Source organism: Dermacentor silvarum, chromosome 7 (assembly GCF_013339745.2).
Source record: "Dermacentor silvarum isolate Dsil-2018 chromosome 7, BIME_Dsil_1.4, whole genome shotgun sequence".
NCBI classification, from domain to species: domain Eukaryota; kingdom Metazoa; phylum Arthropoda; class Arachnida; order Ixodida; family Ixodidae; genus Dermacentor; species Dermacentor silvarum.
This window is the reverse complement of record NC_051160.1, coordinates 130402352-130426193: the sequence shown is the minus strand read 5'-3', so window position 1 is coordinate 130426193 and position 23842 is coordinate 130402352. Positions and strand designations below refer to the sequence as shown.

Below are 23842 nucleotides of genomic sequence, written 5' to 3'. Positions count from 1 at the left end.
TATTTCGCTTATTTTACATGATAAATAAATGATCGTGCTTGTATGTTGTTTTTGCACAAGCACGTTTTATTTCTTTTCTTAATCGAATTATAAAGCTGTTTTTTTTCGACCATGATAAGAATATCAGGACTGGTGATTACAATATTTTAACATCTTGTAAATAGTTGCGCATTAAGAACCAACATACCTAGTCTCGTCGTTCCTGCGTCGAAACCACGAGCAGCGTGAGTAAGTGCTGGGCTTACTGACGCTTCTAAACGACTGCTTGCTAAGGCAATTGTATAATTACAATGCAGTTTCAACTTTGCAGGACCTAACACTTCACATTCGCCCTAGTCCGTTGCTAAAAGCCGCACCGAAGACATTTAGCACCGAAGTTTGTCCTGCATTTATCCTACCTAAATCTCATTGAGAAATGGCATCGCTGTGCAGAGAAATCGGAAGTGCGCGGAGCAGCTCAATGTCCTTTTCTTTGTCATTAGGTATTCTACGGAAGCAGCCCTTTGCAATAACAATTTCATTCTTTTGATCTTGTGATAAGATACTGCCCACAGTTTAACAGAATGTGAACAGCTGTTCTCGGCGAACTATCTGGCGCTATGCGCAACCGAGAGTAGGCGCTTACTTGCAGGGGTGCAACAGGGCCCATATGTTTGCACCTGGTGAAAAGTGGGACCACTGGCGCTTTGTTGCGAATGCGCGGTGTTTAATTTCAGGCAAATATTAAAAAGCGGAGCCTACCGAAGTGTTGAGGCGATGATTAAATCTCGACCGAGACCGTTCGGCCGTGCACAGCGGACCCATTTCGACGGGGGCGAAATGCAAAACACTCGTTGATTTAAATTTAGGTGCATTTTAAAGGATCCTGGGTGGTCAAAATTAATCCTGAGTTCCCCACTACGGCGTTCCTCATAATCGTATCGCGGTTCTGGCTCTTAAAATGCCAGAATTTTTTTAACTAAGACCGCCGCAAGGTCCATGTTTTGAGCGTCTTTGTTTTTCTTTTTTTCGTCCCGGGCGCTCATTTCATGGCAGAAGTCGCGCTTAGGCAGTTATTTAAGCATGTGGAATGTGACAAATCGTTACATGAAAGTAAAGCGACGGTTGCGGAAGTTGAGAAAGCTAGAATACCGAGGCTGCCCCACAGATAACCACAGCGCTAGCGGTGTTCGCATGCCCTCTCATGCACGGTTGCGCCTCTAGCGGCGGGCACTGGCTCTATATGAAACTGAGGCGGCAGTTTCGTGACCAGAAAAAAAGATGAAAGGACTCTGGTATTATGTAACAATAACGATTCCAGCAGGTGGGTGTAGTAGCGCGCTGAGCCTGGGTACGGCCGCGCTTGAATAGAAACGAAAATTGGCTGAAGTATAACTTTTGTAAACCTAGTTATCACGAGCAAAAGGTCTGTTTGGCTTGGTATTGCAATGACTGTGAACACAGTGCTTCATTAATGCACGCTTTCGCGCTTAGGTAAGCTGCTCTATAACGTGCTAATCTGGCCTCCCTTTGCTCCGGTGTTTCAGCAGCCGGCTTTGCCTTTTGCATGAGATTTCACAGCCTGCCGTCTAGCGATATCTATACTGGATGATTGCATTCAGCCTCTCGCTTGCGCTGAAGCGCACGCACAGACAGCTCGACCGGCGCGCTGCGCGACTTATACCCGTGCCACACGGGCAAAGTAAAGTGCACTTTGAGCGAGTGCACTTCAGCGCGCTGAGTGTCACTTTGGCGGTGCGCTGCTACACGAGAAAGAAAAGTGTTCTTTCAAATTGATGGCCATGGCAACCGGGAGTCAGACCGGAAAGCATATGTTTACTAATATAAAAAATGTGTGCACGAAAACAGTTCATTATTGTTAAAAACAACATTTACAATCCACCTTTATAAGCGCGGGCAACGACAGCAACTTGACCAGCAACAGGCAAAACGACTCGATCCGCCAAACAACTGCGCAGTCATTATCCGGCGTGGTCGGCAACAGCCCGAGAGCGAGAGTAGTTCTTTTGCTGTTCTTGTTTTTTTTTTTTGTGGTGTGGCGCATTTTATTATCTTGTAACGTTAGAAATTTAAAACAATGTTATTAAAATTGCTCCTTACTCTTCTTTCAATATCACTTTATGTATCATCTAAGCATTGCTAACGAGGCTACACACTTCGCCGCCGCGAAGTGAGTTCGCCGAACACACTCGCCGCCGAGTGCACTCTGCAGTGAGTGTCACTAAGCGTTCCCGTGTGACAGCCTGCGAATGACACTAGCCGCGAAGTGCACTCGCTCAAAGTGCACTTTACTTTGCCCGTGGGGCACCGGTATTAGCGACCAAGTGCCGGCGAAGCAGCCGTTAAACCCTAGCCTAGCCACGCATTACCGTAGCTGCCGAGCGCGCGCAGCTGCGACGCCGGCGGCTCAAGGTGCTTGCGACGCGATGAATGAGTCGTGCGTGACCCCGCCTACCAATAGTTTTGGAGCGCCAATGAGAGCCGCGAGTGTCCCCGCCTACCGCGCGCCTCAAGGCCTTTCACATGCTGCGACTGGAGCGAAAAAAAGATCGGTGCGATCGCACGGGTCGCAATGCGATTTTTTGTGAGGGCTCTTTCACATGACTGCGATTTCAACAATGCGACTGGTGCGACGCCCAGAGTTGCTTGCTGCCAGGTTTTGTCGCACACGCCGCATAATTCCTTTAATATAATGAAAAAAGACGTGCGCGTTATGATATAATTGACCTCTCTTTATTAGGACCAAATAATACGTGCGTTTTGTAATATAAAAACGCTTCAAAGTTTAATTTGTTTTGGAGTGCGCAACAGCGGTTTGTGATGTTCAATACGAGGAGAAATGGCGGACGTAAACAGCTGTTCACAGGTGTTCGTTCAGCGCTGTGTGCCGTCTCGTGTGTGTTTTATGCCCGTGTCGTTCTTCCTGCGGTTAAACAAATTACAAGAGGACCTATCAACAAGCCCCTATAGCTGTTGTCATCGTATATGCAGTATTCGGAATTCGGCTGCAGCGAAGTCGTCATGTCAACGCAGAGACCCTCGCGCTACACGTGCTTAACGTCAGCTTCTGAAAAACGGATGTGTGTGTATTGCTCGTGATTGCGCATAAGCGATTCTTGCTCCTAGCAATATTCTTCCACCAAACTTAGCAGCAAGCACCAACCTAAAAGCTCACGTCTGCCCCTGAAGGAAGCCGCAAATGATCTGTGTGTAATTACTGAACGTGGAATAGAATTTCTGTTGTGAACGTTAATCTTAGTGCCAGCCTGGTTCGTCCGTCTCAGCGCGTGTGCTGTAATTATTCATACAAGTGCTCTCTGAATATTTCGAAAGGCGTAAAAGCCGACACCTCATTTTTTAAGGAGCTGCAGTCACTTGTGTACGTAGTATCGTATCATTCTGACAGACATGGGCGTCGTCTATTTTCTCGTCATGTTTCTTGCGCTGTTAGTGTGCTGTGAATCTGTATCAAGAAGCTTAAGTTAATATGCTGCAGTACGTAGCGCAGCCGCATAGCCCCACGGCTAACATTAAAATACCTTGCTAGGAGTACGTTTGTTTGTTTAATAAGAAAATCGAACGCTAACATTTTGTATTCATAGTGGCTAGTGTAAAGTAAGAAGCTATCGAAACTATCCGCTAATAGCATACATGTGCTTCTACCTGCTTGAGCACATTATCTCTAAAGTGAGGCTGAAAACCCCAGATAACCAAAACATATGCAACTGGAGCAGGCGCTATGGTTCCTTTCCTGGAAATGAGCGCCAGCATCCCAGTCTGTTAAGCTTGTCATGTACCTAACCTATATTAGACCAATGTTAGAGCATGCTAACTGGGGACATTTAAAATTAGGGGTTTTGACCAAAATAAGAAAGTGCAAGGAAAGCGTCAGGGTACAATCTAATCTGGTATTCCTGAACCTATTGTATTAGCAAAACTTTATGCCTCCCTGAATTGCCTGCGTTAACCCGATGCTGAAAACAGGGAAGCTGATTTTCTTTCTTGCTGTTGAAAAGCTGCTAGAATCTCAATAACAGACTACTTATGTTCTGAGAGAAAGTGAGGGGCACTGACAATATCTCTAATCTTTTGTATGAGCTTTCACCTTGAACGAGAATGGAATAAAAATATTTACCTTTGCAAGCCTCAGAATCCAAACATTCTCAAAATTTTGAGGAGCCACATTAAAATTTTGAGAAACAGACAATAAAAAGTGTGCCTAAGTACAAGTGCACACTGAACACACTTGAGTGGTTGAGTGGCGAGCTGCGAATGCAAAAGCGTCCATAGCTGCTACCTCGAGGGAACTGCTAGGTTGCACGTGTGTTTCTTTTATAGCCCATGTACCTGGCAAGGGAAATGGTTATACCTAGTCCCATTGGAGCATTGGCCTGTGCTATTTCTTTTTTTTTCAATAGATGGTGGCTAGCTGATTCCATCTGTTTATGTATTTATCATTTGCGTGCATCTTATGTGCATGTGTTTGTATCATGTTCCGATAGTTATACGTGCAGTGATGCACGCATCTTTTTTAATATATTGCATCACAGTCATTTATTCAACTTTGTGTTGAAATGTACAAAATGTGGCCACCCAGTAATGGCCAGGACAGCCAGCAGGATTGGCAAAAAATATGATGCACATCCAATGCACTTGCTTGAATCAACATGAGGCGAAGCTTTCACGCAACGGTCAGTTAAACTGTAGAAAATCAACTGCAGTGTGTACAGTTGTCCTTATTTCACACGATGCAACACGTAATCATAGGCAATGTTTGCTTATTCACCGCACAGGTCACATAATGCAATTTATACATAGCACGGTGAACTCACTCAAACGTCGGCTCACTAAGACTTCGAACTAACCATGAGTCTGAGTTCGTTTGAGCCTGACTGAGTAGAATTTTGCTGAATACGAGTAAGAGCAAGCTCGGTTGAGTAAACTTTTAGTGAATATTGTCATGTGGTAGTCAGGGCAAGCTCATCTGAGTATAAAGTTACTACGAGTCAAAGCAAGCTCGGCAAGTAGATTTTTGGTGAATATGACTCAGTGCAAGCTCACCTGAGTAGAATTTTGATGAATATAAGTCAAAGCAAGCTCATCTGAGTATAATTTTGGTGAATATGAGCCAAAGCAAGCTCGGCAAGTAAATTTTTGGTGAATATGACACAGTGTAAGGTCACCATAGTAGAAATTTGATGAATATACGTCAGCACAAGCTCATCCGAGGATAATTTTGGTTAATATGAGTCAAAGCAAGCTCGGAATGTAGATTTTTGGTGAATATGACTCAGTGCAAGGTCGCCTGAGTAGAATTTTGATGAATATAATTCAGAGCAAGCTGGGGCTAAATAGATATTTGGTGAATATGACTCGGTGCAAGCTTGCCTGAGTAGAATCTTTGTGAATATTAGTCAGATAAAGCTCGGACGAGTTTAATTTTGGTGAATATGAGTCAGAGCAAGCTCGACTGAGTAATGATGGGATATGGTTATACGAGTTTATGCAGTAATACATGTAAGTGCAGACTCGTTAGCAACATTGCCTCCATATTGATGGGCAATACCTACGCCGCATGATGAGTCTGCACACTTTATGAGCTGTGGATATGCAAGACCCACCCACACTAGAAAAGATACTATCATTCACACGAAGGAATGCAACCGGCTGACATCACTGCACAATTTTGATCTGCTTTTGTTTAATGAGTTATCTACTGCTTATAAAAACAAGGTGTTTGCCTGCTTTTTGCATTATTGCATGTGCTTTAAAGGAAGTAGAGACATAAAAGCAAGAAAAGGCACGGATGTTTATGGCGAAGTAGTTTCGTAGCGTACTGCGATATGTTACAACCAGCATAAACAAAAGTACTTGGATGCACTGAAGTAAGCTAAATGTGCAATTACCTTTTAATGTGAGGGTTAATACAGCTGCAGTAAGGACACAAAGTCTGCAACACAGTGATGGTTTATTGTTTTTTTTTTCAGGATAAAAATGATACATCAGAAAAATGAGAAAAAAACTTTAAATATTGCTTCGAAAACAAATTGGCAATACTGTTTATTCCCAGTCAAAGCATTAAATATGCTATTGTAGAACATACATTACGATATATAGTTTGCGCCTTCGCTTTGCGAGCTTGATAAGCAGTCGCGTCTCGCAGCGGAAGTAACATAACCTTGAAATGAGATAATTCATTGGGGAAAATGCGCATGAAAGCCCAAACCAACCGACTGCAACTAAATGGTCGCGCGTATAGCGTGACCTATTGACCATATCATTTATCCGTAGTTGCATATTCTTTAAATTGTTCCGTCCGTAAAAGCATACCGCGATAAAACTGTGGCGTTTTCGTATATCGCGAGTTGTCTCCAGAACCAGAAAATTGGGACGACATCCGAAGGCCATGGCTTCCCGTGAGGGACACTTCGTAGTATTTACCAACTCGCAGCGCATCTGAATAACAGAAAAATCACGCAAAAGTACTTACTATCTGCACCCGAAGCCAACCTAAAAAACAGCGTCGCCAGAATAGCAACGTAGCGTGTCAACAAACGCATAGAAATCACAGAACGGAATCTGACCTACGAGTTTTTATTCGCACTATTCGCGTGTCGGTGCTGATGTTACGTACCGATTGCGCAATCCAAGGCTCCACTCAATTAGTCCCACTGTTCGAGGCTTGTTGAGTCAATATTTTTCCAAAACAGACCGTGAAATAACTCTCGGCGCAATTTCGACGGAAAATCGCAGCGATTGCTGCGACGTTGCGACATTGCGACCAACTGATTGGTCGCAGCCGAAAATTGCAGAATCAGCCCTGCGACTGCGATTTTCGTCGCATGTGATGGAAATCGCCCTTCCGGTGCGAAAATCACACTGCAAGATCGCACGATGTGAAACGGTCTTCAGCGTCGGCCTTAGATACTCCGCGCCTCGGCGGTGGAGGGTAGAGCAGAAGGAAAAGGGAGTAGGAGGGGTACGGGCGAGGAGGTACGGGAAATAGGTTACGCCAGCGAGGAATTTGCCATAAGAGTATACAATAAATTAAAAAACACCGCCCCGTCAGATTACCTCTTGCACTAGATATGTACCAGGAACGTCAAGAGGTGTCGTCATTGTGCACTGTACAGATACCAGAGCAGGATATATCTTCTCATGTTCTCGTCGTATTAATCATAGATCCGAAACTATAATACCAGTTGACTTCGTATCAATAGCTGTCCCCACCTCTTACTGATATCCCACCATTGTGAGCGTCCCGTGCTACCTGACTCTCTACAGGTCAGTTATCCAGCGTGGTCTACCATATAACGTGCTCCACCCTCCTGACCTCTTACTCCCCTTTCCACTAATAGAAACAGATTTGAGCCTTCTGCTACCTGAGCTTTCCTAATCCCAATTTCTGTCCTAGAATCACTGTACGACCAGTCAGCAGGGGTGCACTAGAAGTATATAGGTGATGAGCACTAACAGCATCGAGGCCACCATGCCGCCTTATGTACTTTATCTTGATCCACTTGTCTGCAACACACTAAAAGCTCTCAATAGGGCAAGAAAACGGCGTGGGTGACTTCACGTGAATGCCCTCTATATGAATTTCGTTTGATGGTGGCGCGCAGAAGTACCGCAGCCGGATGGTCGTCAATGGCATCTCGTTCAGCGTCACCGAAGGTGAGGCTCTGGCCGTGCTAGGCGTGCCCGGTTCGGGAAAGAGCACACTGTTGGCCATGCTCGCCTCCGACGTGCCTCATGACCGAGGCCGCGCGCTGATGAAGACGCCGCGGGAAATCATTACGATGCGCGGCGCACCTGCCAGTTGGCGAGCCGGTATAGGCTACTGTCCACAGAACGACGGTCTGCTCGAGCAGCTGACTGGCATTGAGACGCTGACGCTGTTCGCCAGGCTGCGGGGCGTGCCGGAATCCCGGGTGTTCGCGGTGGCAAGGGACATTGCGCGCCTGATGGGCATCGACGGTGTGATCGAGGAATTCGTCGCGACGTACAGCGGCGGCTTGCGGCGACGCCTGTCGGTCAGCGTGGCGCTGGTCGGTCTGCCGCCCGTGGTGCTGCTCGATGAACCGACGGTCGGCGTGGACGTGGCCTCCCGCAGGATCGTGTGGGAGGCACTGCGCAACCTCCAGCATGTGGCCAAAACCACGCTGATTGTGGCGACGGGAAGGTTAGTCGCCATTCCGTAGTCGTCTTGGGTTGCATATTGGACTGACCTGCAGATTATTGAATGGGTACGTTAAAACCATAACTTCGGAATTGCATTTGAAGTAAATGGTATATGAGAGCGCTTTGATAGAAAACATACGCGCAGTATGCAGTTCTCTGAAAAATAAAGTAATATATATATATATATATATATATATATATATATAAACGTTAAAGCAATCCGTAGGATCAAGGTCCAGGTGGCACCCGTAGACAGGAGCCTGTAGATTGCCACTTACGCGTTACCGCAGGAATGCAGTCGCTGAAGTAGCAGTCCTTTCCAGATATTAAGAGCACCAGCAAATTTCCTTGCTTTCATTACATTCCTTATATGCGTAGTTTCCTGCGTCGACAGCGTGTGTTCACACTTCGGTACCTTCCTAACTGTTGTGTATTAACGGCAATGAAGCTGCGAAAACTGGCATTACGACATTTCATCTATCACGGTTTATTGGCTTTCAAGGACTTGGCTGCTATAATCTATCCACGTCTCTTGTGTAGTTTCGTCTTGGTGCTCCACATTGGAACGCAAAGTACCATAATGCTTCTGGTCCAAAACAATCAGCCAAAACCTTTATTTGTAATCGAATCGTTGTCCCAGTCGTCGCTTTCAAAGACCAACTAGGTCACTGGTTCATATTAGCTTAATATCTTATACGGGTACTATTTATGATGTTGTAAGGGAAGATAATGAGCACACTCATAAATGGGCTCGTGAAAACTGTATGCTAGATCTTCGAAATTACACTTTCAAGTCGCGTGCCACGCCAAGCAATCGGACCATCGCGCTGCTGACTGGCGGGCGACATTTGCTTCACCCACAGCCGTGCCGCCTTAACTTGAAGTAGCATAAAATGCTCCACGTACCACCCAAGGCGTTGCTAATAAACCGCCTATCATTGCCGCCCGCAGCATGGAGGAAGTTGAGGCCATGTGCGACCGCTTGGCTATCATGATCGACGGCGAGTTCCAGTGCATCGGCACGCTGACGCACCTCAAGTCCAAGTTCGCCCAGGGCTACACGGTGACCGTGAAGACGCACGATGAGTACAAAGACGACTACGAGTACCGAACCAAACTCATGCGGGCCATCGCTGACACCTTCCCCAACAGCAATCTCCAGCAGTCGTTCGAGGTGCGCTCTTGGCAGCCGATGAACAAGCATCTGTGTGGAGTCTCCGTTGCCTAAATCAATGTATCTTCATTAATGTACTGCCCATAGCTACAAAACCTTAACAATGAATTTTTAGCAAGATGCATCGTCCCTTACGCCTTAGCCTCCACAATATACAAATAAAATTAAATTTTTATACGGTCAGCTGTAAAAACAAGTAACTGTGTGCCCGAGTGAACTTGAGTCTTTCGCCGCAATTGTAATAAAAGGATTCCCGCAGCAGCCATCTCGGATGACTGTCGAAGTTGTCGCGATTAGCGATAAGTCAACGTAGCGACACACGATTGGCCACCGCCGAAACGTGTCATGTATGACGCGTGTACTCCAGGCGGACTCCTCTCTCGCACATACCTCTGATCTGAGTGTGCCATCTAGCTTGATGAACCCTTTGGATGCGGGCTTAATTATCCCCAACATTGAATAAATGGTAAAAACATTTTTGTTTGTCATTGAAGAGTGACCCATACCCAGTGGCACTTACTTATTAGCACATACTCAGTGATGAAAAGCTAAAATGGTGGAAGGTTTTAAATGCATACTGCGAACTGGGTGAAGTTCTCAAAGAATGCTTGGGCTAGCACAAAAATTTGTCTCGTCGCGTTCATATATTTGCCGCTGCTTGCTTTCTGGCACAATTGTCAGACCTCCAGGGTGACGTCATCTTTCATGTGCTTCCAAGCCCTTCCCAACCAAGAAGGCCTCGCCCAAATACGCCTTGACCATCTGATCTCACCGTTTTTTTTTCAGTTGTTTTTCATTGAGTTCATTAGTTATTTTTATTTACAGTCGGATGGGGGAGGCTGAAGTAGTCATTTGCTCATTGAGAGCCCCTCAGCCCCTGACGGTACAATCATTGCTCTCAAATCAGGCTTAAAGAGTTTACGAGATCTTACTATACTTTTTTTAAATAAATATCTGGCGCACGGAATTAGGTAACATAAATAGCAGTGATAGGAGTAGATAACTTGAGAGTAGATAACACATTAGTGGTCAATGTGTGCACGACGTCACTGAAAACATTTCAATCTCAAAGCAGTTAAAATTTGTAATAGCCTTTCCAATATTCCATCGATTGCTCCACCTTTGCTAGCAAAGTAATATAAACAATTTATTCCACGATATAATGTTCGTATTTTATCTGTAAATCACGTAGAACCCGGCAACGGACATGATTTGTTATTAAATATCGGGCGAAAAATTTGCAACTTTTTGCCTTTGGTCGTCTGCCTTCCCTGATGATATGTCCAGCAATAAGATCGGTTGGAATCTGCTCTTCAGAAAAGTGTAACGTAAGAACATTTTTGTTTATACCGGCCCTGGTGGCTTGGTGTATTAAATATTCAGGCGGGTCCATGGCCAATGGCAAATTATTCGCCATTGTTTGATGTACGTGCGATTGCAATTTTTACATGCTTTTCGAATCGCTTGGGACCATTTAGCCTGTAGACGTGCGTCATGCACCGCATTTACGCTTGAATCGGCACTACTGACAACCCTTTGCCAGATGTCCTCTTTCCCACTTATAAGGCCAAAATGTCCTCATATTTATTTCAATAGGCATTCATTCGCTCAATGATTGATTGGTTCTTGGAAAGTCTGTAGGCGCATACGTACTCGGTAAGCAAGCTAGCAGTAACTTGCAACCTTCCAAACAACTAAGTAGGTCTAACACACATGCTGGGATCTGTGTGAAGCGAAGTTTATTTGAAGCCGGCAAATAAATCGTGCAAAATAAATGGCGGTGCGTTCGATATTGCGCATTCCCTCTTAGCGTGCAACCTTATGCAATGCTTATGTTTGTCCACCGCAAAGGTCATAACTTGATTAAAATGAAATGTTTGTTTATGCGCCACACCGCTCACAAGCAATGCCGAAATGAAAACACCGAATCGGGTGGATTCACAGCGTGCGACGTCTACGCAAACGTTGTCGCAAGGACCAATGCGGCGTGCGACGTTTGTCGAGGCAAGAATGGCGATGGCAGGTGTGCGCACTGAGAAGCACGACGTCGCTGCATTTGACTATTCTGTGCTTTTTCTTTCACATAGGCACATATCCATGCCAGTGGCAATATTGGCCAAGAACGGGCACACACACAGTAGCAAATGCCGAATCGATAAATCAAGTAAATCAAGTAAACCAAAAATTTCAATGAATATAACGCGTCATTCCATTAACAGGTTGGCGCGCTTTTTTCGACACTTGAGAACCGATATTCTTTGGTTCAGTTTTATGTACAATTTTCTTTTTGTTGCGCTGAACACAGATCGGCTTGCTCGTACTACTCTGTCGGTCACTTGTGTAAGTTTTATATTAAACCAGTTCGCTGGTACTAGCATTTGTCGCACACACAAGCGTCGTATAGTATATACCCAAGAACATATCAGCCGAAATAACGGAGCTGCCGAGCATACAGCAGCCGCACTCAAGCCGAAAAAGTAGGCAAACAAAGTTTGGCAAAAAAAAAAAAAAACGGAACGAAATCTGGCTCCACCACCGCAGGGCTTCCTGGAGTATCACATGCCGGAGAGCGGTCTGTCCTGGCACGAGCTGTTCGCGCATGCCGAGGCGATCAAGCGTAAGCTCAACCTGTTCGAGTTTCTCATCAGCAACACCACGCTCGACCACGTGTATGCGGCGCTCGCACGATGGGAACGAGGTCGGGCCCGCCGAGCGGCTGGCGAAGGTTCACCCGGCGAAGGTCTAGATGGCGAAGACAGCGGCGCCAAATAACGGAGTCGGCGCTCGCCAGCCTCCGTCGCCAAGATGAACTGCGTGAAAAGGGGAGGCGACGGCGTCGGAGGCGATGTTTTGATCTGCGCGGTTTCAAACCGCTGAATAATGTAATAACGCTTCTTCATTTCGTTCGTGTTCTTCGCGTGTTTTGCGAGCATTGCTCGTTTCTTTTGCGTATTGCGAACGGCCTGTAGTTTGCGTGAAAAGCGAACTCCCGCGTCTACGTTCCACTGAGTGATAACGGCAAACTACTTTTTTTTTCTCCGGTGACAAACAATTACCGGCGCTGTCTGTAACATTTCGATATAGAACACGTGCGTGCCGTTTTGTGCGAACTGCTCGATACTATGCTTGTGTTTTGTTTTGGGCGTTATCGTTCAGCGCGCATGATTTTGTTTCTTTATTCTGTTTGGAGAGCTGGACCAGATGAAAGATGTTTATAGCTGTCTGTGACGGGCCCTTAGCTCGTAGGTTGAAATGCCCATACTTGCTCAGATTGCATTTCAATGCATAACGTGATCTTTTTTTTTTGGTTGTAGCTATGTGACTGCCTGTCTTGCTTGCATTTTATGGAAAGGAAGGGAATAACGGCGACTTTACCGCAACCAAATGTGCGTTGAATCTCCACTTCATCCGATTGACCGAAATAGTGCTACGTTCATTACCAGGCACACATACATGTAAAAGCACATGTAAATGATTCCCTTCACTGCTATCTATACAGACAAAAATGAAATCGGAATTCTGTGGGCACTTGGGTACAAATAAAAAGCAATTGCTTATATGAGTACTGCAGAACTTCTCAAACTTGTTTGCGTTTTAATAGTGGCCAGAGAAGACGACTTCTGTAAGGCTAACTTTATTAAAATTATTCTCAACAATGTTGCGAAACTTAGTGTTTGAGAAGCCCCATCATTTTTTAAAACTGTTTTTGATCACAGACACGCCACCGCATTTGCTATATTTGGTGGGCAACAAAAGCACCAGTTTCGCCCGATAGGCGATACATTGTTCGCGACAGCCAAGCATGAGACAGATATACGACGTAAGGTGGCTCGTTTTATCAGCTGCATAAAACTGCTGTAAACGTTCGCTTACTAACAATATCACCAAGCACTGTGTCACGCTCGCACACGTCTCACTCGACGACTGCGGACACGCTGTCTGAACGCTGGCGGGATGAAGAGCGGCAGAAGCGGTGATCGAGCTACCCTTCGTGCTGCCTCTCGCTTCAAAGCGAACTAGGCACTTGAGAGCACGGCGCACACGAACCCGTGGCTCAAATCCGGCCCGCTAGCCTTCGACCCCAGGGCCTCCAAGTAAGGATTGGGCCTGCCTCACCCCCCCTCCTAGAGCGCGCACATCGTAGACGCTGACTGGGTGGACGACACGAAGCTTTGGCCATAGCTTCAGAGGACAAGAAAATCGCTTTGGCAGCTAATTAAAAAAACTTAACTTAAGGGATTTTACGCGTCAAAACCACGATCTGATGATGAGGCGCGCCGTAGTGGGGGAATCCGGAAATAAAATGCTGAGAGTACGAACTTTTGCGTAGTAAAATAAAGGAAAGAGCAGGCTCGCAAGTGCACCCGAAAGGCACACAGCGCCTGCCTACATTCCAGGAAAGAACGGGCAAAAGCACAGAATTGGTAGATAGATAAAAATCTCCAGTTGCACTCCTACGATAGAAATAAAAATGAAGGAAAGACAAAAGAAATCACAAGATATGACACAAAATTCTTTGTTTCTACATAAAAAATACGATAAGCACAGAATTGGCAGATAGATAAAAACTCCAGTTGCACTCCTACGATATAAAAGATAAAAAAGAAAGAACAAGATATGACGGACCCTTCTTATGTTTATACATAAAAAAAAGATGACAGATCACAAAGACAAAGCTAAATAATGAGATAGAATAGAGTGTGACAGCAGAAAGAGAAAAACTCGCTGCAGGTCACGCTAATCACATATTGTTAACAATTGCTGAAATGATGTCCGAGGAATCGCCATTTACGAAGGAAAAAAAATGTCCTTCAATCATGAGCCAAGTCAGTATATTTCATGAAATACGGCGTGCGCGATGAGCCTTCCCGCTTCGGAACGTGCAGCCAATGGCGCGGCATGACAAAATTTCACTCATTGCAGGTAATCCACCTTGCAGCCAATCATGATTTTTCCAGAATAATTAGATGACTGATATAATCTGTCACTTTTTGCAAAAGTCAGTCTTCATCATATTTCAGGATTTCACGAATGACCTAAATAACCAACATTTGGTGGATATAAATTGAAATGAACAGCGCTTTTTTATGTCACATTGTAAATTCCGAATACACACCACCAAATACTACCTTAATTTTAGCGTTTGACAAGCTTCGACTCTATCGAATCTTCAGGAAAATCAATGGGAGGTCAGGATAATCGTAAGGGCTTTGTAATCGGGGATAACCTCATAAACGACGACGTCGCTATGAAGTGCACATTGATAGAATTCGGATAGTGTAACTATTATTAGAACACAAATAACGCTACATGTTATATTATTGGACCGCTCACTGCCATCTGTTAGCGTCCCGGACAACTCAGTGTGACGACCACCGCGTAAATGCGTTGGTCCCAGGTTTGATTTTCCGAGGAGCGAGTGAGTGAGTGAGTGAATAAACTTTATTGTAATATAAATTATTCAGCTGGCCTCATGCGAGGCTTATTTATGGTCGGGGCCCCTATTTTAGCGCTCCGCTGGCTTCCGCAAGCCTGTTAGGTCTTCTGACCAGGAGGATCTGGTCCTCTAGGTCGCAGCTGGCCAGCAGTGCCTCCCACTGATCTCTATTTGGATTTGGTATGTGAGGTTCTATGTTGTGTGATGTACATTCCCATGTTATGTGGTACAGGGTTGGTGTTGACCCGCACCATGGGCATATGTCTCTGAAGGCTGAGGGGTGTATCTTGTGCAGGAGAAAATTCTTTCAAATCCGAAGCTGTATTGCTGAGAAACGAGTATTCCTTTACTCTGTACCTTAGCGTTGTTATCATTGTAGAAAGCGTTTTTTCTGGGTTTAGTCATAACATAAAAGCATAGGCTTTGTCATGAGCTAAACATCCACCTGCCGTGGTTGCTCAGTGGCTATGGTGTTGAGCTGCTGAGCACGAGGTCGCGGGATCGAATCCCGGCCACGGCGGCCGCATTTCGATGGGGGCGAAATCCGAAAACACCCGTGTACTTAGGTTTAGGTGCACGTTAAAGAACCCCAGGTGGTCCAAATTTCCGGAGTCCCCCACTACGGCGTGCCTCATAATCACATCTTGGTTTTGGCACGTAAAAACCCCATAATTAATTGAGCTAAACATCTCGCCGCATGTATGTCCAAGTAAATTTATCTCATGTTGACTAACTTGAATACGCATGACGTTGCCGTAGGTAGAGGCGAAATATTTGAAACATGATTTACGCTAATTTCGCGAACTCAACTCCAGCGCCTTCCGTTATTAAATATTACCGGAATGTTATTTTTCAAAATAATGTTCCGGTAACTTGCCTATCTGTCGAAACATAGACAAAGTTAGGGGGCATACCTCTTACTAAGTGTCTCAAGTAAGCATCTAAGGTACGATCTTTGATGGCATCTCGTATATATATATATATATATATATATATATATATATATATATATAAACTTTATTTGGCTGGAAAATATTTGCTGGACTGGACTGAGGACTGGCGGCCTAACCTGGATAATTACGGACTTTTGTCCTGCCAAGTAGGAGCGGGTGAGCTGTGCCTTCCACTGCTCCATTGAGATATTATTAGTTGGCCTATGAGGGTGCTTAGTACACTCCCAGGTCACATGTATTAGTGTAGGTATGCCACCGCACCAAGGGCACGTGGCCCTATAGCGGGTGGGATACATGGCATTTAGCAGTTTAGATGGGGGAATACCCCGGTCTGTATTTTGCGCCAATCGGTGGCCTCTTCCCCGCTAAGTTGTGGGTGAGGCGGCGGGTATTTTCTGCGGACTCCGCGCTGATGAGCAAGGATGTCTTTTACATTTAAATTGATGGGATTTTGTGAGGGATAGTGTGAGGGGTTGGGGTTCGAAAAGGACGCCATCGCTCGGTTAGTAGACGCTCGAGCTAAAGCGTTAGCCTGTTCATTCCCCTGTACCCCCGCATGTCCCGGGCACCAGAGTAGGCGATGGCGGTGGTTGAACGATTTGGGGATTATCGCGAGGCTAGCCGCAGTCACGTGCCCCTTAAGAAACATGCAACATGTCTCCCGGGAGTCAGTGACCACGACCGAGTCCCTTTCCGAACTCTCTGCGTGAGCGAGCGCTATCGCCACTGCTAACATTTCGGCCGAGGTGGGGGAGCCCGCCGTGGTCGACGCAGTAATTTGCTGCTGGTTGATAGCGTTCACGACTGCCAGGGCGCACCTCCTTTGTTATAGCGCTGCCCGGTAGCCTCTGCATACGCAGCTGCGTCGGTGTAATACCTATTATACCTAGCGTTATTGGAGTACATCGACTGAATATGTTGCGCGCGTGCTTTGCGCCTTTCCTTGTTGTACTCGGGAGGCATATTCTTGGGAATTGGAGCTAGTGTAACTTTGGACCTCGCCGAAGGAGGCAGTGGTACGGCCTCTTCGGTGCGATAAATCGGGTATGCTGGGATATTAAGTCGTGCCAATATTGCCCTGCCAGTTTTTGTGAAGCTGAGGCGCTCCCTCTGTCCCATCAGAGTGGCCTGCCTCAGTTCGTCGAAACTATTGTGTACTCCCAAAGCTAGCATGTGCTCCGTGGAGGTACATTTAGGCAGGCCCAGAGCCGCCTTCAAAGCTGTTCGAATTAACGTGTTGGCCTGCCTCTCCTCTTCCCTGTTCAGGATTTGGTAGGGCAAGCCATATGTGATTCGACTAATCACTAAGGCCTGTACGAGCCTTAGGGCATCGATTTTTCGCATTCCCGCCTTTTCGATTTCTCGCATTCCCGCCTTTCTATACGTCACTTGACGTATCATTTGGGCTATGTTGTGGGTTGCGGATTTCATGGTTTTGAGCGTCTGTGCTGCTCTCCCGTCGCTCTGAAGCCACAAACCCAGGACTCGCATCGTAGGTACCTCTCGGACCATTTGGCACTCAACCACAATGTTAATCGACCCTCTGGATTTGTAGCCTTTCGCGTGTATCCGGATGACCTCGAATTTTTCGGGCGTGCACTTCAGCCCGCTCGTTCGGGAAAATTTCTCCACCGCTAATACCGCGGTTTGGAGCGTGTATTCTTTATCCCCTAGGGAACCTCTGCTCGCCCACAGCGTGATATCGTCAGCGTAAAGCGTGTAACCTAGGTCGGGTATCCGATCGAGAACGCGCGCGAGGCGACAAATCACCATGTTGAAGAGCAGAGGAGATATTATCGCTCCTTGAGGGGTTCCTTTGCTCGGCATTTTAAATATCTGCGGTGTGATTTGGCCAATACTGATGCTGGCCTCGCGGTTGGAAAGAAACGCCCTTATGTAATTGTAGGTGCGCTCACCACAACCCGAGTGTTCGAGTTCCTCGAGTATTGCGCCGTGCGAGACATTGTCGAAGGCTCCTTTGAGGTCTAGTGCTAGGACTAGTCTCTCGTCACCGTACGGCATATTGGTTAGAATTTCGTCCTTTAGTAGGAGGAATGCGTCTTGACACGATAAACCTGTGCGAAATCCTATCATGGAGTCTGGGAACCAGCTCCAATCTTCCAGGTATCGCTGTAGTCTGCTGTGGATCACCCTCTCATAGAGCTTACCGAGGCAGGACGTGAGCGATACCGGCCGAAGGGTATCGATCGAGGAATTTTTTTTGGTTTGGGGATCATGATTATTTTAGCCAATTTCCCTTCTTGGGGCAAATCTCCCTTGGCCCAGTACTCGCTATTGAAAGTCTTTGTTATTTTCGCTAGGGCCACCGAATCCATGTTTCGAATCATTGCATTTGTGATCGTGTCTGGGCCCGGTGCCGAGTTTTTAACTGCGGCTTGCGCCGCTTCGTACACTTCCGCGTACGTTATTTCTTCGTCTAATTTAGGGTAGGCCTCTCCCGCGTATGGTCTCGCCATGTAGGGTGATACCGCCGCGGATGAGGGTCCTATGTCTTTGTTCTGAAGGACGTCGACTAGTTCTTGGTCTATACCCTCGAAATTGTCTGCTATAATTTGGAGCTTCTTGTTATTCTCAGTACGTGTGCTCATTGAGTCTAGCATACTCCGGAGTATTCGCCACGTACTGGTCCTTCCCAGTGTCCCTGGTAGGTTTCCGCAGACGGTCGCCCACTCGTTTTTAGCTAGCTCGTTGGTGTGGCCTTGGGCTTGCTCTGCCAATAGAGCGATGCGTTGTCTTAGGTGTTTGTTTAGGCGCTGTCTTTTCCACCTCTTCACGAGTTTCCGCCTCTCTTCCCATAGGCTGACTAGGTAAGAGTCTATCACCGGCGCCTCCGCTGTGCGCTCTATGGCTTTGGTGGTGTCCCCGTGCACATGTTGAAGGAATTTAGTCAATTCCCGCATGTTGGTCGGGGCGGTATCTGAATCCTCCTGTGCCCTCTGGAGTTTTCTATAACGAGGCCAATCGGTTAACTTGGTGGTTCCTATTGTTCTCCGTATGTTGGGTGTGGAGAGCGCTATTCTGATTATATCATGATCGCTTCCCAGGTTTTCGTCGAGGGAAACCCATTGTGCGTCTCTGGCATTAATTCTATATGCACGGTCGGGCGCCGTGTCTCTGATGACGCTGTTACCCGTGCGCGTCGGTTTGCCAATTTGATTGATTGCCCGTAAGCACAAGGCTGTGGCGGTACGCTCGAGTAGGAACCCTTGGGTGATGTTTTCGCGTATCCCCATAGTATATGGGGCGCGTTAAGGTCCCCCGCTATCACCGCCTTATCCCTGGTGCCCGTTAAATCTTTTGTTGCCGAGAGAATTTGTGGTAGATCGTCCCCTTTGCTTTTGGGAGGACTGTACAAGTTTGGGATTATTGTGTGTGCTTTGGTTCGTTTCTTTGGCATCACACTGATAACTATGGAATGAGTATGTCCCTCAATTTGTGGAAGTGTAAATAATTGAGCGTTTATAGACTTGCTCACCAGCGTGGCGACCTTCGAATTTAGGGAATCGCTCAGGGTGTAGTATCCCTGCATTTTGGCCGGCTTGGCTCCGACCTCCTGCAGACATATCACGTCCGGAGCGATTTCGAAGTTTTTGATAAACTGTCGGAGTGCTGCCGCTTTCCTGGAGAAGGAGCGGCAGTTCCATTACCAGATCTCCCATTGTTCTGAACTTGTTATTCGTTGTGGTTTCCTAGTTTGATTAGCCATGTTTCCCACTCTTATTTTATGCCCGTAACGTTTCCGCGTCTGAGCTATCAGATTCTGTTATGCAGTGACTTATTTTATCTTTTGCCGAACCCGCCCCAATCGCAATTGCGCGTTTTTTGGTCGGAACAGCCTTCGTGGCTGCCTTAAGTTGTTCTGCCACAAATACCTTATGTTTGTCAAAATCGTTCGTGCATAGCTGCTGAAATTCCATTAGTTTTTGATTGACTAACGTCATCATTTCGTGCATGAATATTTTTAGGTTTTCCGTTATCATTGTTTGGATTTGCACTGTTGTTGTCTGCTCGTTATTTGCGATTGAAGTTTTCGGAGACGGCGCGGAGCCCGAGGTTATGTCTGTCGCCGCGTTAGTTTCGGCTATTTCTTTAGTCTGACGCGGCGTTTCCAGCTGTTCTATTTTGTTATTTAGTCGCGCCTCTAACTGTGACATGTGCTTCTCTGGTGATTTTCGTTTGCGTTCTTCTTCTAAGAGCTGTTCTCTAAGTCGCGCGTTTTCCTTTTCCAATTTCTGAATGCGTTTATCATTTTCGCCAGTGTTTTGTTTTGGGGCAGTGGGAGAAAACCCTCGCCCAGCTCACCTGCTGTTTTTTAGGCAGTGGCGAATTGGACCGCTGCGAAGCCCTGGAGCTGGAGGGGTCCCTCGAAGGGGTACTGCTCTTCACTGTGCCTCCTTGTGGCGATCTGGATCTCGATCGGCGTCGATAGAAGTCGTCCTCCTCCGTCGACTCGAACCAGCGCCCCGGTGCCTTTTTGGTCCTCTGTTCTGACCGCTCCCGCGATCGAGACTGGCATAAATCGTACATTAATCTCCGAGAAGGAGGTGCTTATTTTATACCATTTAGACAGAAAATCATTGAAGTTTCATTGGGCGTTGCATAAGTTTGATGAAGTTCTTTGTTTTTACGTCCCAGGGCCGCAGGATGATAAGGCACGCCGTAGTTGCAGACAACGGAATAATTCTGACGACCTGAGGTTCTTAAGGTCCCCCCCTCCTCGATGCGTTCCCTTAGAATGCGAACGCCGCGGTCTGTATCCAACTCACGACCTCGAGCTTTGCAGCACAGCCCCGTAGCCCCAGAGTTATCCCAGCAAGTAATATGCGGCGCTTAACAACCATGCGCCGTTTTGCTTCGTGCTCCTCGCTGTTTGACGCATTAATTCTTGTATTCGCCACGCACTCCCATTTTATGTACGACCTTCTTCAAAGTGTCGATTTTCCAATTGACGCCCGCACGTTGAATCTCAGTAATCAATTCTGATCTTACCCGCAGGTGCCTCACGCGCCCTTATAAGTGCTATTCGACAGTCTAGAAATGCAGGCACTCTTGCTTTATAGGGACTCAAGTCGTACACTGCGTTCCAGTAGCACCAACCGAGAAGGGGTAGGACATCGCAAAATTTCGGGCCAATAGGGCACGCCATGTAAGCGCTCACTCAGTCAGAAAAAAAGCGTAGGGCGTCACCATGTTCCGGATCCGCAACGCCTGCTTTGCGGGTGTCTGGCCACGGTGACAAGAACACGCAAATGCACCTGCACATACACACACTCAAACAAGCACAAAATGTTTGTTGCATTACGCTTTCCTACCCGAAAAAAAATTGCGAGCAAAGAATGCTGAACCGTAGCAGTCATGAAAACGCTTTTTATTAGATGTCTAGGTGTTTTTTTAGCGACATTCGAATTCTAAATTTTAAAAATCGGCAGCACTCATCTTACGGTGACTGTCGACGGGAATGTGTCTAGCATTGAAATCGTTGAACGCAACATATTCCCACCGTCGAAGCGAATTATATATGAGGCATGTATTGCGGCTTGACTCTTCTTTCGCGCTGCTGAAAGAACACTCGGCGCCATCTAGCGTAACCGCCGCGTGTGGCATCCAGAAATACATGCCATGGCGGCGCGCGCGATCGCTGAGAAACGCGTAATGCCTCGAAAGGGGGGCTCCTCCTCTCCTACCTGTTTATGGATACGCGGCGCCATTTGGTGTTGTGGCCGAGAAGTCCGCACGTGGACTCCGAGATACCCGCCGTGGTTGTTCAGTGGCTATGGTGTTGGGTTGCTCAGCACGAGGTCGCGGGATCGTATCCCGGCCACGGCGGCCGCATTTCGATGGGGGCGAAATGCGAAAACACCTGTGTACTTACATTTAGGCGCACGCTACAGAACCCCAGGTGGTCCAAATTTCTGGAGTCCCCCCACTACGGCGTGCCTCATAATCATATCGAGGTTTTGGCACGTAAAACCCCATAATTTTTCTTTAGACTCCGAGATATGAAGCGAGGCGCACCGGATACTATGAAGGCTAAGAATTCTTCCCTCACTTGCCGTACACCTAGTGGCAGTACTCAGTGACCCAAGTTGGCGAGATGTTCATTGATGGTGGTGGTGCTGTTGAAGCAGGCGGGGCTAGCCTGGCATTCATAGCCGGCAACTGTTCCGCCTCATCCTCCTTTGAGTTCAGATCAGGGGTGTTTCACCAGGTGTCGATGAGCCCCGTGTCTCGCAGGAAGGCTATCAGCAGTCGCTGCGCTCTTTTCCTGATTGCCGCGGGCCCTCCGGGGAAAACGACGTCTTCAAAAGTCCTGTGCGTAAGACCACTCTTTCTACCATCGCTTTTCTTTCTGTGTCAAACTGCGGGCATAGCCAAATTAAATGTTCTATGTCACCAATGTCACCACAGAAAGCACAGAGTGGGGAAGTGCGAAGCCCAGTCTTGAATATCCAAGCTCATGTGTGCGCGGAGTCTGTCCTGATGCGGTATAAAAGCGTCGCTTCTTCGCGGGTAAATCCATGAGTCACATAGGCTTCGTGTGGGTTCTTGTGGATCTCCCTAAAGTGAAGGCAGATTGCACCCTTAGGGTTCTGAAAAGCTTTTGGAGCTTTCACTTTTGGGACACATGTCAGCGCTAGGCGTGCAAAGGCGTCAGCTTTCTCGTTTTCATCAATTCCTACGTGTGATGGTATCCACTCAAACATTAAGTTAAATCCTTTGCTCATTAGGTCGTTAATCAGTGACACAGATTGCCGTGTATATTTCTCCAGAGATAGGCCACGATGGAATCTGTGTAACGCTGACTTGGAATCCGTCAGCACCACGACATCTCGTGCAGAAATGACCCGTACTTTCCTTAAGGCCACGGTGATTGAGGCGCTTTCTACTGTTGTAGAGGAAACTACGCGATCCAGTCGGCCAGACCATGACACATCAAGGGATGGTATGCAGAATGCCGCTGTACAGCTATCTATTTGTGGGCACACCGAACTGTCTGAGTACACTTGTTGGTGGCTTTGAAACGCTGTGCTCAAGTGGTCCAGCACAATAAACTTTGCTTCTGCAGTTGAAATGGTGCGTTGAAATGGTGCTGAGATGCCAAGAGGCGGAGTGGAATAGACTCTGCCTCATTAGTGACTTTCCTGTTTGAAGCCGCCAAGCGCTCGAGTTGACTTGATAACCGTAATATCAGAGGGAGCTGATAAAGAATGCGGCTTCTTATCAGTGGAGCGTTCAGTTTAAGTATGGACGTAGGATTGTTTCCCCAACGTACACCTGCCAATCGACGAAGTGCGTTGACTCTTTGCACTGATGCAGCCGCAACACTTTCGACCGCACGACGCCATAGTAGCTTGCTGTCGATGATGACGCCCAGGAATCGAACATGAGTGCCACGAAGAATTGAATGCCCTCTGATATTCAGCGTCAGGCATGTTGACTTGCGTCTCAGACCCGGGAAAAGCATTAAGTCAGATTTTTCCGCTGATAAAGATAGGCCAAGTGTCGATAAGTGGCGTTCGATGGTGGAGATTGCGCCAAACGTTTGTGTTGGTACCCCGAGATCCAAATGCAGATGTCATCTTCGTAGATGGACATTTTAACTGCCGTCCGACTACTTTCAGTGCATCTGGAAGGCTGGCCATGGCAACGTTAAACAGCAAGGATGATAGGACACTTCCTTGTGGGACGCCGAGGGAAATTCGTCGCTTATCACTCATTATACTTCCGAGCTTAACTTGGACACATCGATCTCTGAGAAATTCATGGACGAATCGAAGAGCATTTCCCGAGACGCCCATGGTTCGCTTCCGTTGATGATGCCTGTATGAAACACACAGTCGTATGCATTGGCAACGTCCATAAAGAAGGCGAGTGTGGAAATGCCGTCTACGCGATGGTGCTCGATATGGCTTAGTAAATCCAAGAGACTGTCCTGTGCACTCAACCGTGGACGAAATCCGATCATACACGATGGCAGTCTATTTCCTTGCTCAAGATACCAAGTTAACCTCGTACATATTAGTCTTTACATCAACTTTGATACGCATGATGTTAGCGATACTAGACGATATGAGA

General features: G+C 46.9%; 1 protein-coding gene across 1 annotated transcript; it reads left to right on the top strand.

Annotated features, from left to right (window-relative positions):
* Nucleotides 1-7581: 7581 nt before the first annotated feature.
* LOC119459175 (ATP-binding cassette sub-family A member 17) lies at nucleotides 7582-12156 on the top strand. Its single transcript, XM_037721001.2, has 3 exons — nucleotides 7582-8182; nucleotides 9133-9355; nucleotides 11897-12156. The coding sequence occupies exons 1-3, from the start codon at nucleotides 7638-7640 to the stop codon at nucleotides 12125-12127; spliced, it is 999 nt and encodes a 332-aa protein (XP_037576929.2). The 5' UTR covers nucleotides 7582-7637; the 3' UTR covers nucleotides 12128-12156.
* The last annotated feature ends 11686 nt before the right edge of the window (nucleotides 12157-23842 follow it).

What these genes read in the sequence shown, in the direction of transcription:
- LOC119459175 (XM_037721001.2), top strand. Translation starts at nt 7,638, where the DNA reads ATGGTCGTCAATGGCATCTCGTTCAGCGTCACCGAAGGTGAGGCTCTG. An exon ending in CTGATTGTGGCGACGGGAAG is followed by an intron (nt 8,183 to 9,132) that starts GTTAGTCGCCAT and finishes TGCCGCCCGCAG; the next exon opens with CATGGAGGAAGTTGAGGCCA. An exon ending in ATCTCCAGCAGTCGTTCGAG is followed by an intron (nt 9,356 to 11,896) that starts GTGCGCTCTTGG and finishes CCACCACCGCAG; the next exon opens with GGCTTCCTGGAGTATCACAT.